Source organism: Juglans regia, chromosome 15 (assembly GCF_001411555.2).
Source record: "Juglans regia cultivar Chandler chromosome 15, Walnut 2.0, whole genome shotgun sequence".
NCBI lineage: Eukaryota > Viridiplantae > Streptophyta > Magnoliopsida > Fagales > Juglandaceae > Juglans > Juglans regia.
In genome coordinates, this window is record NC_049915.1 from 18437797 (window position 1) to 18451384 (window position 13588).

The 13588-nt window shown below is 31.0% G+C and overlaps 1 protein-coding gene across 5 annotated transcripts; it reads left to right on the forward strand.

The window, feature by feature from the left end:
- Positions 1-219: 219 nt before the first annotated feature.
- Positions 220-5665, forward strand: LOC108993041 (methyl-CpG-binding domain-containing protein 2-like). 5 transcript variants are annotated; one of them, XM_018967807.2, is made up of 6 exons: positions 220-405; positions 1015-1135; positions 2461-3083; positions 4499-4552; positions 4712-4866; positions 5253-5665. In XM_018967807.2, the coding sequence occupies exons 3-6, from the start codon at positions 2479-2481 to the stop codon at positions 5390-5392; spliced, it is 954 nt and encodes a 317-aa protein (XP_018823352.1). In that variant the 5' UTR covers positions 220-405; positions 1015-1135; positions 2461-2478; the 3' UTR covers positions 5393-5665. The 5 variants fall into 5 exon arrangements, with proteins under 5 accessions (XP_018823352.1, XP_018823351.1, XP_018823353.1 ...); XM_018967806.2 differs by having other exon boundaries at positions 250-405; positions 2479-3083; XM_018967808.2 differs by having other exon boundaries at positions 250-405; positions 2521-3083.
- Positions 5666-13588: the final 7923 nt, after the last annotated feature.

The window sequence follows — 13588 nt, forward strand, 5'->3', positions numbered from 1 at the left end:
TCGGTGTCTAGTCTCCCTCCGTTTTAAAAATTAAAAATATTTAATTTTATTTTATTATTATAAATTTTTTATATAAAATATAATAAATAATTTAATCTTTTTAAATTTTAAAATAATAAAATTATTAAAAAATAATATTTTATTTAATTTTTAATTTTTATATTAATTAATCTGATCTCAACTTACGTTACTCTTAAAATAATAATAATAATAATAATAATAATCCATATTTGGCCTTCCCTGTCTCTTGTTTGTCTCACTCTCACAGGCTCGCTCTCTCGGAGGCAGAGGGGAAGATCCTGCTAGGAAGATTTTTTTTGTCGCCAACTCGGTCGCAACAATAGTCGTATGATCTGCTCATTTCGTCGTCTTCTACGGCCCTGATTCTCTGATCCTGATCTCTCTGTAATACCTCTGTCTCTCCGGGCCTCTGTTTCCTCGTGCATTTGTTTGTTTTGGTTTCTGCGTTTGTTTTTTTGGAGTGGTAGATCGGGACTTATTTTTTCTGTTTGGTTTTATGTACTTTGTCTCGTGTCCGTGCTTTATGTATGTTGATGATATATTTGTTTTTTAAGGCATTTTTATCTGGGAGAGCGAGCTTTTGTTCTTCTGGGGATTTGGTAGGTTCTGTTTGCTTGTCTGAGATTCGTATTGCAAGTGAAGGAAAATGCTGTTTGATGAGAAAGTTGATGGAGAGCTCGAGTCATTGCATGTTTTTGTTTCTCATGTGATATATATAGATGCTATTTCTGATTCTATTTTGATATATATGTTTCTTCTTCTTTTTTCCTATGGCTCGAAGAAATTTTTTTGTTCTCTCTGTATTAAATACGGTATCTAGTTGTATGGTTAGTGGTTGGAAAATGTATAAAACATATTCAGATTCGGTGTTGTAGTGTGAAGTATCTGTGTTCTAGCTTTGTTTTTCCTCGGAAGATCTTTTCGAAATATTATTTTCTATGTTGGTATTTTTATGATGCTTTAATTCATCTAATTATTGTCTTTTATTTGCAGCACTTACTGTGGGATGATACTCGCTTTATCATGTAGTGTATTGCTCAAGAGGTAGTGAGAAGTCAGAATCTCTGGATTTATGAGAAGAGATAAACTTGGTTGGTCTAATCTATTGCAACAGGTTAGTTTTGATTTTGGAGGTGAATCAGTAGTGGTGGCAATTCTTGCTACCCTGCAGCTTATGAGGTTGTAAGAATACAAACAAAGTAGACTTGTAAGAATACAAACAAAGTAGGTTGTAAGATTGTAAAGTTACTTTTATTGTAAAGTAGATCTAACGGATTACATGAAGCCACGTTAGTTTGTGGGATTACTTTTGTGTTTTTTTTTTTGTGGTTGTAGTAGTACTCTAATTAATTTGATGCCGGTAGAATGCAAACATAAATACAAGAGCATAAATACAAGAGCACAGAAGTCCTAAATATTACATGATAAGAATGGTAATGACTAAGAATGCTCACTCACAAGGTTATCAAATTACTCAGCTTTTGAACAATATTTATTCTGATTCATCACTGACATTGGGTTTGGTGTTTCATCAGCTCTCCAACATTATTTGGACAGGCATAGGATCCTTTCTGTCCATATATCTCCAAATTCATCTTCATAATGGGTTACTTCCTTAAAAATTCTTTGATACATAATGGAAATGCTAGAGATATGTAGTAGGCAATGACATACTACACGTTCACACACACATATATGTATATAGTGCGTGTGTGTGTGTGTAGATCATGATAATTTGTCACTAAGTTGCTGACTTCTCCTGAGATCTATTATATGTGATATGTGCATTACGTCCTGTCTCCCATCTAGTCATGTGGCATATGTAGATGTTATTTATTTTGTATACTGTTGTTATGCCCTTATTGCATGGTTTTCATGTCCTAAGTCCTTGTTTCTGCTTCAGTATGATAGATGGCCTAAATGAGTTGATGGGAGAAAAAAGCTTTGGTTTTGGCAAATCTCGGTTATGAAGTTGCAAATATTATGTTGTAGGATGGATATCTTTTATGTGATTAGATCACCTGGTTTCTACCATTGATTCATGCGCTAATAGAATTTGGTTTTTGAAGAGACTCATCACTGTCTTACACTGCTGAACTTTGTTTGAGGATGAATCCATTGACAATTTTTTTATCTTTCAATTACTTAATTGCTTACTGAGTATATGTTCTTGTTCTGTTACAATCTGTAATTGTGTTTTGTTCATTTGGAATCTATCTGATTTTTTCATTTACTATGTTACAAGTTTGGGAACTCTGTTATTGAAAAAAGAAATGTGATTCATGTGTTGTTTTTTATGTTATGCCTGATGAGCACTGTAGAAACAGGTCCTTCTGTTTGGTAGCATCATATCTTGACAGCTGTAGAAATACTTTGATTTTTTATATGCTTTGCTCTATGGTGCTTCTATGACAGTTTTTTTTATCAATACTATGACAGATTTTTGGGATTTTTTAGATGTGCTCATCCCCTGAAAAGTTTTCCCTTAATGTTGAAAAGGAAGAGAAAGATATTACTGGTTCAAGTTTCCTAGCTAACTATGAGAGCAACCTTCAGGAACTCGAAGACGTCTCTTCTTCATCCTCTTCTTCAGAGGATGAGTCTCTTGAGACAGAGGATGAAGATGAACAATCTAATGAGAATGCCTCAAAACAGTTGGTGCTCTATGACCCATTAACTAATGGTACAGATGAAATCGAACCTGTTCCTGACCCCATTCAGTCCCAGACTCCATTCCGGAGATACTCAGCTCCGAATTCATCGCCCAGAGTTTTGCCATCTGTAGGGGCTTTCACTGTCCAGTGTGCTAGCTGTTTTAAATGGAGGCTCATCCCAACAAAGGAAAAGTATGAAGCAATACGTGAACATATTCTGGAGCAGCCTTTTTACTGTAATACTGCTCGTGAGTGGCGGGCTGATATATCATGTGATGATCCAACAGACATTTCTCAGGATGACAGTAGGCTCTGGGCAATTGATAAGCCTAATATTGCGCAGCCCCCTCCTGGGTGGCAAAGGCTGCTACGGATCAGAGGTGAAGGAAGCACCAAGTTTGCAGACATGTAGGTGTCAATTTGTATTTGACTACTTCTGTTATATAGAACCATTATATATAGGTAATTTAATTTTTTCACCATTGCCAGCTATTATTTGCTCATCTAACCTTTCATTTGGAGTTAAATTATTTTGACCAATCCAAAAAACTTCAATTTACCAAAATTGGAAGTTCACGGTATCTTTTCAATAAGTTTCTTAAAACTAAGTTATAGCGATGCAACGTTTCAGACTGCCCAATTCTATTTGAATTACATGAACATGATTCAATTTTACCTTACTTTCCCCCTTTTTCCCAGGCTTTCCCTTCAAAATGTCTATAGACCTGATGGGTCAATATCAAGGCTTGAAGAAATTTGGATATTTTTTTATTAAGAGAAAAACCTTAATCGATTTTCTGCAATTGACTAAATATTTTGTTGATCCAAGGAATAATCTTTGGGTTTTATGGAGATTCTCAATTTGGTATTTGTTATATATTGCCCCACTCTCGTCTTGTTTTATTTTTCATAGGCCACTCCTTGTCTTGTTTAGCCAACTTATAAGCAAATTTTCCCTGAACGATGCTTCTCACATTCAACTGTACTGTTCTAGGGTTAATAATTGTATAGCCTTTCTCTTTTTATTTTAGCCAAACTTCATAAGCCCAACCCTGTTCTAGAGTGGGGAAACCATTAAACTTTTGCTTCTGCGTTAGAAGGATGACAATATTTTATGGAACACGAGATATCCAGTCGTTGTGGGATTGATTCGGCCGTGACATGTCGAGGGCGCATTTCTTAACATGTTTGAAATGGCAGTTGGACAGTCATGAGCGTATTCTATTGTGGCAAAAGATTTCAGCTACATTTTGGATGTTGAGATGAGTTGAGTTGAGTTGTGAATAGTAATATTTTGTAGGTCCCATTGAGATGGGTTTAACTTTTAAGGGTGAAATGTATGAAGTAGGTTGAGATGGGTTTAACTTTTTTTTGGAAAATTGAAAACTTAGTGGATCTCATCAGTGATTGGTGTGAGATGACTTGAGTTGGGTTCATCTTCCAAACACAGCCGCATCTTGTTTGATATGGTGTGTTTGGATTGAGAGGAATGGGTGTAGTTTTGTGAAGATTGTAATAAATGGTTGTGGATGTCAAAGATCTTCTTGCTAAACATCCTTTACTGTTGGATGTTGGCTCATAATTGTGTTTCTTTTTTCTATTTTAATTTCCTGGACTTTCTTGATCTTTTTACTTTTTCATTCTAGGTGTATCTCTTGTATTCCTAGTTGTATTTCTTGTATACTCTTTGTGTACCTGGATAACATCATTTTGTTCTTTATAAAATATACCTTCTAAAAAAATGGAGTTTTTAAGTTTTGAGGAAAACTTTTGGGCCATCAATCTTTGACTCCATTTTAACTTGCTATGTTCGGTATTTACAGATATTATCAGGCGCCATCAGGCAAGAAACTACGCTCAATGGTGGAGATCCAAAAGTATGTTAATGCCACCTACTCAACTATTTTCCTGTTGTGGCACTTTGTAAATCTACATGTAAATGTATAATGAAATAACCTGTGGATGGTTAAAGTCTCACAAGTACAATGTTTTTCCATATTTCCTTTACAGCCTTTTTGGGGCTTTTGATTTTGCAGGTACTTGCTGGAACATCCGGAGTATATGAGCGATGATGTATCTCTCTCACAATTTTCATTTCAAATCCCAAAGCCTTTGCAGGAAAATTATGTGAGAAAGCGTCCTCCTCAGCTGAAAGCTTCACATGTCACTAGACCTCTTGAACCTGGTGAAGGTATGCAGAAAAAGCTACAAATCTGAAAAAATAATCGAAAACCAACCCTTTATAATTAACGCTTCATTTAGCTCCATACAAAAAAGTTCTACCTTTTTTAAGTTCTTGCTTATTGCCATCCAATTTGGTGGGGGCAGTCTCTAGGATTTGGCAGATACAAATGATACATTAGAGAGCTGGATTTCCACTTGTTAAAGAAAAAGAAACTTTAGAGAGCTGGATTTTCAAAATGCAAGCAGAGGAAGAATTGGCTGTATGAGGTTTCTTAGAATGGAAAACCTTCGATCTTTGTCTGTTGCCTTGATGGCATCTTTTGCTGCCAGGAGAAAACATAATAATGCCAGTCTAATAACAATTTCCCTTTCTGTGTTTTGTCTCTGCTGCAGCGAGTCCTCTGGCTTTGATGGGTCCGGACAACTGTCCAGACTCCCAGCTTACTCGACCGGGGCTGCCTCCTAACTTCGAGGACCCAGTTTTTGATCCTGTTGGTCGTCCTGCAAAGAAGCGATCTAGGCCCCCCGGATAAGGAGATGTACATAGTAGTAAACAAAAGTATAATCAGTACATGTAATCAAGGTTGAGTGCTTTTTCAATCTTGCAATACTACTTGATGATCCCGAGGGTTGGTCCAGATAGTTTTGTTTTCCCCCACATCGATGGATTCTATGTTTCCAGACAACAAAAGGGGGAATTTTTGAGTAAGATGAAGTAGAATAAGGTCAGATGGGAGCTTTAGGTGATGGTTTTGGAAGTTTGATGTCTGGACTGTATGAACATGTATAAAAGTTTAGTTTACTGCATAATATATTAATATTGGATCCAAGATCAACTGATTAGTGATTTCACATTTCAAAGTACGTGCATTTGCATGCTGCTGGTGCATGAAAATTAAAAAAAATTATCCTCTTTTTATTTTTTGGAAAACAAAACATGAAACAAAATACTTCCATATAATTATATATATATATATATGTATGTATGTATGTATTTATGGGATGTGTGGTATGTCATTTTCTTCGTGGGGTCAAAGCCCGACTCTTCTCTTTTGTATTCGAAGTTTTGCATTCTGTTTGAGATTGCAGGGTTGGAATTTTATTTGGAGGATTTTTTTTTTTTTTTTGGGCTTAGAGTTGGGCTTTCATTCAATTTTTTTGGGAAACGATTTAGACAATTTTAGAGTATGCAAGAGCTATTCGCACTTTCTTTAAAAAAAAATAAATAAATATTGAATCTATGTAAAAAAAAAATAAAATAAATGTTTGTTAATGTTGGGCTCTATTAATTTTTAAATAGAATGCACGAAGTCTCCTCACTTTCAAACTGTATCCTATATGTATGATTGTTTTTTTTAATGCAAAACGTATTTCATTAAGAAAAAATGATAAGATATACTCGTTTACTCACGTTGAAAAATGAGATGAATTAAAATAAAAATTAAATAAAATATTATTATTATTTTAAAATTTAAAAAAATTATAATAATGACTTCTTATATCTGAATCTCGTGCCATCCCTCTCAGGCACATGTGCGTCCTCTTATTGGGCAAATCCTAATGATCTGGGGATAATCCTTCGTGTGGGGTGGGCAGGGGACATGGTGTTGACAATGGGTCCTACTATGTAGAACAAAGAAAGACAGTATGCTGCCTTGTTATCTACCCACATCAGAACCCCATAACAACTATATTACTTAGTTTTTACTAAAATAATGTAACTTCCTCTGAAATATTCTTCTTTAATGTCAGTTTAATGAGCTTCATTTAAGGAAACATATTGCAACATTTTTTTCTTCCTTTCGTCAGAATCCATCATCCCAACAACTAGCTCAAATTAATAGGCATCATTACTTTGGTAATATTTGGCATAAATGTGTAAATTTTTTATTTTTTTAAAAAATAAAATTTGTCGTTAAAAAATAATTTTTTTATATAAATCTAATATTTGATCTGAATAGCAAAATCTTTTCAATTCATCTCATCTCATTTTAATATCCAAACACTACAAACACATTTTTCAATTTCAAATTTTGAACTTTTTTCATCTAATTATTACAACTTTTTCAAATTTTTAAACAAAAAATAATAATAATTTAACTTTTTCAAATAACAAAATAAAATGTATATTAAAAAAATTAAATTTTAATAATATTTTAAATTTATAATATTTTTATTCAACTTTTTATCTCTCATTTTTTAAAACTCCATAAAATATATTAACTCAAATTATTTCATTACTATTTACAGATCATCTTATTATCCACTATCCAAACAAGGATTTATTCACTTTTTTAAAAGAAATGTCAAGACTTGCACACCGTAAAACTACAAATATTATTTCTAATTGAATTGTAGGTATGTTTTGATTCCTAAAACACCACTTCAATCAGTCAATCCGCCAATCTGTCTTGATGATAACAATTAAAGACAGGCAGGCCATTTATCAAGTTAGAGTATAAACTGATTGGCCATTAGATAATATAAACAACACATTATTCCTTATTGTAATTATATAAAAAAATATAAACGAAATAATTATAAGAGACCATATTTTTATGCGTGAAGACTAGAGAGTGACAATGTATAGTTGAAAAGAGAATTCCATAAACGGCCTCGTTAGTTATTTGCCCTAAAAATTAAGGTTAGATATACTTTTAGAATGTGGTCCATTAAAAAAATAGATTTACCGTTGATAAACTTTATAATCTGTTTGGAAATATAATTATTCTCGAACTAATTCACTACTATTAATAAATTATTTATTACTATTCATAAACTATTTTACTATCATTTACATAACATCTAAAATATTTTTAATATCTAAACGGAGTCTTAAGTGCCGTTTAGATACTGAGTTGAGATAAGTTGAGATAAAAGTTGAAAATTGAAAACTGAACAAAATATTGTTAGGATATTATTTTTTAATATTATTATTTTAAAATTTTAAAAAAATTAAATCGTATATTATATATTGTATGAAAATTTGATAAAATTATAATAATAAGATTATATTTGATGAAATAAAACACTTTTTATATCCAAACGAGATTTTAATCTTTAGGTATACACTAGATAGTAGCCCATTAATAAGACATGATTGTCTTCTTGTTGGATTTGGGGCATGCCCTTAAATTTACATTACCAAGTTATACACGTTTTGTACCATTTTTCTTCCTCTCAAACCCTCGTGTACTCTACTCTTATGAGCTCCTTTATGTCTTCGATAATATTATAAGTAATAATAACGTATTATTTACTTTGAGATTTTAGTTCTTCCTCCAAAAAAAAAAAAAAAATCAAAATCTTTTTTGTTTTTTCATTTATAAATTCAAAATAAGTCTTTTTTCATGTCCCAAATCTTAATGTTCGTCAATGTCTTGCCAGCAATTCGCAATTCAATTGACATGGGACAGGATGTGACTTATGACTTATGTCTTATGTTTGGAGAATTGAGTGACCAAAAAAACAAGAAAACATGATGAGACGAGGAAAAAGTTTATATAGTTTATATTAAAGAACCTCTTGTGCATTATGGGCAATTGGGTTGGAGTCAGGCTACTCGAATTGATATATGTATATATATCAAATATTTTTATGGATTGTGTAAAACTTTTTTTCTTTTCTTAAAATATTTTTTAATGTATTTTAAAAAAAAAAATACAAAAAATAAACAAACACAATATTAAAATATAAAGAAAAAAAAATCCTAATTTTTTTTAAAAAAAAAAGGAAAAAGAATCAGACCTAAGCATTTTTTCTCTCTCTCTCTATATGTATATATATATTTGAGGGAAAACCAGAATCCAATAGGCAAATGCCACATTAGTAATGTAGTCAAAAATTCTACGAGAACGCTCCATCAGATTTTTCCCCAAAACGCCATAAACTTATTTTCAATCTAGCATTTCGTTACCCACCCACCAAACTCTATGGCTTGCATTCTCCACCAGTCGCCGCCACCATCCACTTCGACGCCAGGTAGGCCGACGCAGCCACCCAATCTAACGCCAACCAATCCGACGCAGCAGCCACAACCACCACACAGTCCGACGCCACCCATAGCTTGCACGTTGATGCACTACAAACAACTTAGACCAACCACCTGCATGTAGAAACACAACCTCGCGAGACCACCATCTCCATGCATGGTTTTGCCTTGCACCATCTTGAACAAACTGTGAGCCTCTTCCACGGCAACCACCAACCTCCTTGCACCATTATCGCTAAAAGTCTCATCCACCAACCTCCAACACCACGCCACCAAGAACCACCACGCAAGCCTCACCGTGCGCAACCAAAGGAACCTTACTCAGCCCTGTTTTTGGTTTCTCAAAACAGAGCATCCGATGGAAAGATACCAAGAACTGATTTCCATGCCCACAACTTTGTGTCGCTGCAAACAGCGTTGGAGTACCATCGATACTCATTTCCAGTTTCTCAGTGAGCCACCATCAACCCTGACAGCAACACCATCGCACGTTCTCTGCACGTCACTGCCATTTCAATAACGAAAAAATTAATTTCGTGATATTTAGTCATTTAAAAAACAAACTGTAACATGAAATTGAAACATGATCCTTTATTTTTTAAATTTGCTTGGACTCATAATTTGTTTAAATTTATTGTTGTTTGAATTAATAGTTTCTAACTGGAATGAGCTATATTATCCTTATAGACCTTGTCATTAAATTTCCTTCTTCTACACTATATGTCATTAAGATCATCTAATCATTTATCTGTCCATTAACATCTACAAAAATGTGGTCCAATCATAAGAGTTAGAGTACTAATGAATGTCAAACTAAAGTTCTATTATAGTTCATTTCTATTTTACATTTTCATTAATTTAGTTCAAAACATTCAACTTTCAATATAATCTTCATATAGACAAATAATGTAGACCTAGGCATGAGCCTTGCAATAAAAGAAAATTATTCATGAGTTTGGAAGATCAGTTTTTGTTCATAAAAAAGTAAAACAAATTAACTATCTTTTCAATAGCCTAATCATGTGTGAAACAAATACACGTGCACAACTAACAAACATTAAACTTTACAATGGTTGTATATATGTCTCTTGACTTAACTTGTTCAGAAACTATATTTTGATTCACATATCTATCATTGGTTTGTTACATTTGCTATTGCCAATTTAATAATTTATAATTGACAAAACTCTAAATCACATTCACATTATTTAGTTCATTATCATATTAACAATTATTAATTTTCCTCTATAATTCTCGGTCTTAATGATTAGTTTTATTTGATATGCATTTTAAACATTATATTTTTCCATATAAAAATGCAGCAGCATTTTCACCTGGACATATGTGCCTTGCACAGTCTGATCGATACATTGCACAAGAATTTAGCTATTGCTCGGGAACACTGAGCAAGGCCAGTCCCACTGACACATTGTTCGAAAATTTCAAGCATTATAAGAAAATTAACCTTACTCAGGATCACCAAGCAAGTCCAGTTTGACTGACACATTACTTGGTAATTCTGAGTATCGGATGAAAAAAATCTTGTTCAAGATTAGGAGTGTAAACTCAAACCGGACCGGTTTTACCTGTTTTGAACCGGTCCGGTCCGGAACCGGTTTTTAAAACGTAAAAACCGGCCGGTTCCGGTCCGGTTTCGGTTCCGGGATTTTTTGGACTTGACCGAACCGGACCGGACCGGTTGATTAAAAAAATAAAAAATAATATTTTTATATATAGGTTTTATACAAAATATTTTATATATATTAAATATTAATATATATATAAGTTTTATATATAATGTATAATTATAAATTTTTATGTGAAATTTTATATATAACATATATATTCATATATGAAATAATTTCTTATTATAATTTATAAATTATATAAAATGTTAATACTAAATCACTAAAAGTTTATAACTAATACTAATATATAACTTATAACTATACCAATAGTTTAATATTAATACTATTATATAGTCTAATATATTAATAAAAGTATAAAACAGTTTTTTTTTAAATCATTTTTTTTTATAAACAAATTTTTAATGACAAATTGTGAAATTTACATTTTAAAAAAATGAAAAAACCGGACCGGACCGGACCGGAAACCGGTAAAACCGGAAGTACCGGTTTAGGAGGGTAACCAGTGCGTAATCGGTTTTGAAAAATACAAAACCGGTACATACCGGTTCGGTCCTAGATTTTATCCAAAACCGGACCGGACCTGACCGGTTACACCCTTATTCAAGATAATTAAACAAGACTATTCCAATCAACACATTGCTTGGTAAATTTGAGCATCGTAAGAAAATAACCCTTACTCGAGATCAATTCATTCAAATGGACACATTGCTTGGTAATACTGAGAAGCGAAAGAATTTAACCTTTGCTAGGGATTATCGAGCAAGGCAAGTCCGACTGACACATTATTTGAAAATTCTAAGCATCAGAAGAAAATCACCAAGCAAATACGAATAGACTGCTAAAAAATTTCAAGCATTACAAAAAAATAACCCTTGATCGGGATCACTAAGCAAGATTAGCCCGATTGACAAATTGCTCGATTATGCCATCTTCAATCGGGCATACGTGTCTTGCAAGTAAAATCTTTACTAGTATATATAAAATATCTCAAAAGTCTCAATTCATGTTTAGACACTAGTAAAATTCTTCGAATTCTAAATATTCTCAAAACTTTTTATAATTTTCCCAATCATCATTTAAATACAAAATATTTTTTAATTTTTAATTTTTAATATTTTCATCTAATCATTACCTAATTATTATTTAAATACAAAAATAAATATAATTATTTATAAACTTCAAAACAAAAGATAAAAACCAATATAACTTTTACAAATTTCAAAACAAAAAACAAAAATCAATTAACCTTTTACAAACTTTAAAACAAAAATACTATTAAAGAATTATATTCAAACTTTTTAAGTTTATAATATTTTTATTTAACTTTTTTTCTCTCATTTTTTAAAATATAATAAAATATATTCACTCAAATCATTTAACAACTATTCACAAATTTTTAAAATACTCCAAGTGTCTAAACATGACAACCTTAGACACATCATTTATTGTGAGATCAATAAATGATGTATACCAATAATATATTTGTACACATCAATAATATATTTGGTGTACCAACAAATCAGCTTATAAATAATTTTTCTCTCTTAAATAGTCATTGTTGACATCATCTTTGTATAATTTTAAAGCATATAAGTTTAATCATTTTTTTTCAAAAAGATATAAAATCTATAATAAACTCTATTTTTTTCAAAAAGAAAAAAAAAGAAGAAGAAAAAAAGCCAAACTTACCATCTCTGTAACTTTATTCATCATTACTTAAAACTAAATATAAGATCTTCTACTGACTTATTTACTTATAATTATTTGGTCCAGATGGAGGTAGTTGATTTGTTTTGAAGATTAAAATCTAAAATTTTGAAAATTTTATAAATCTTTCATTCCATCATTTTAATTTTTTTAAATTTTCACATAAAATAAAATAAAAAATTCAAATTTTTTAAATCTCAAAACAAAAATAATATTAAAAATATATTATAATAATTTTTTATTTAATTTTTTAATTTTAATTTAAACTCATCTCATTTCATCTCTGAAAACAAACGACGCCAAATGAGTTGGTGTAGTATGTAATATTCAGGTCAAACTCCATTATTTTCTTAACCCAAACTTTTATTTTAAGAAAATTTCTCTCAATATTTATTAAATTCAAGATTTAATCACATGTCATTCTAAAACTTTGTAATTGTAATTACTGTTTGAGTAATTTATATAAATTGTAATCCAATCAAATTAATATTAATATTTAACTAATATGTATATGTGTGTGTATATATACATGTAAATGGATATTGACTATGCAAGTAAAATCTGTTTGAATCATTCTAATTTTCTTTTTCAAAAAATTAAGATGGAACAATCCAATAATAATTTAATGTTTTAAGGAAAATTCATCTTTTTTTGGTATAAATTTAAAAATCAGTTAAAAAACTTTAATTGTTTTGATTCTCATTGTAGTGCAATATTTTCCTAGTAGAAAAACAGTTCAAAAACAATTAGAACTAAACGAAGATTAATAAAATGCAGTGGAACTTCTTGAAGATAGCTGTGAATACAAATTTTTGATAAGTACTGCTTGAATAGTGAAATGAAATGAAATGATTTTAGATAAAAATTGAAAGTTAAATATTATTGTTTTAATTAAATTATTTATTATATTTTATATAATAATTTAAAAACATTATACTAATAAGATGACATGTGATAAAATAAAATAAAACTGTTTCTATATTCGAATGCAAGACTCAACTAATTTATTAATTTAAAGAAAATACATAAATGTTTTGGTGTCCCGAATGAGATTTTTTTTTATTTAGTGATTAAAAAGGTATTTTTTTAATAGTGTTATAAATTTTTTATTTTTTTAAATATTTATAATGATTAAAAAAATATATAAAAAAATAAAATATACTATTCGATAAACCCTCGGATTATTTTAATATTTTTTCGATGACTGTAGCAAGTTTAAGAAAATAATGCTTAGCACTTTATTTGATAATTATTATTTAAGAAAATAGAAGAAATTTGAAAGAAAAAAATTATTACATAGATCCTCGGCGGAGTGGAGAGAGGGTACACAAGTGTTTAGTATTCTGTAGTTGTCATGTCCTTCATCAGATGAAAGAGAGAGA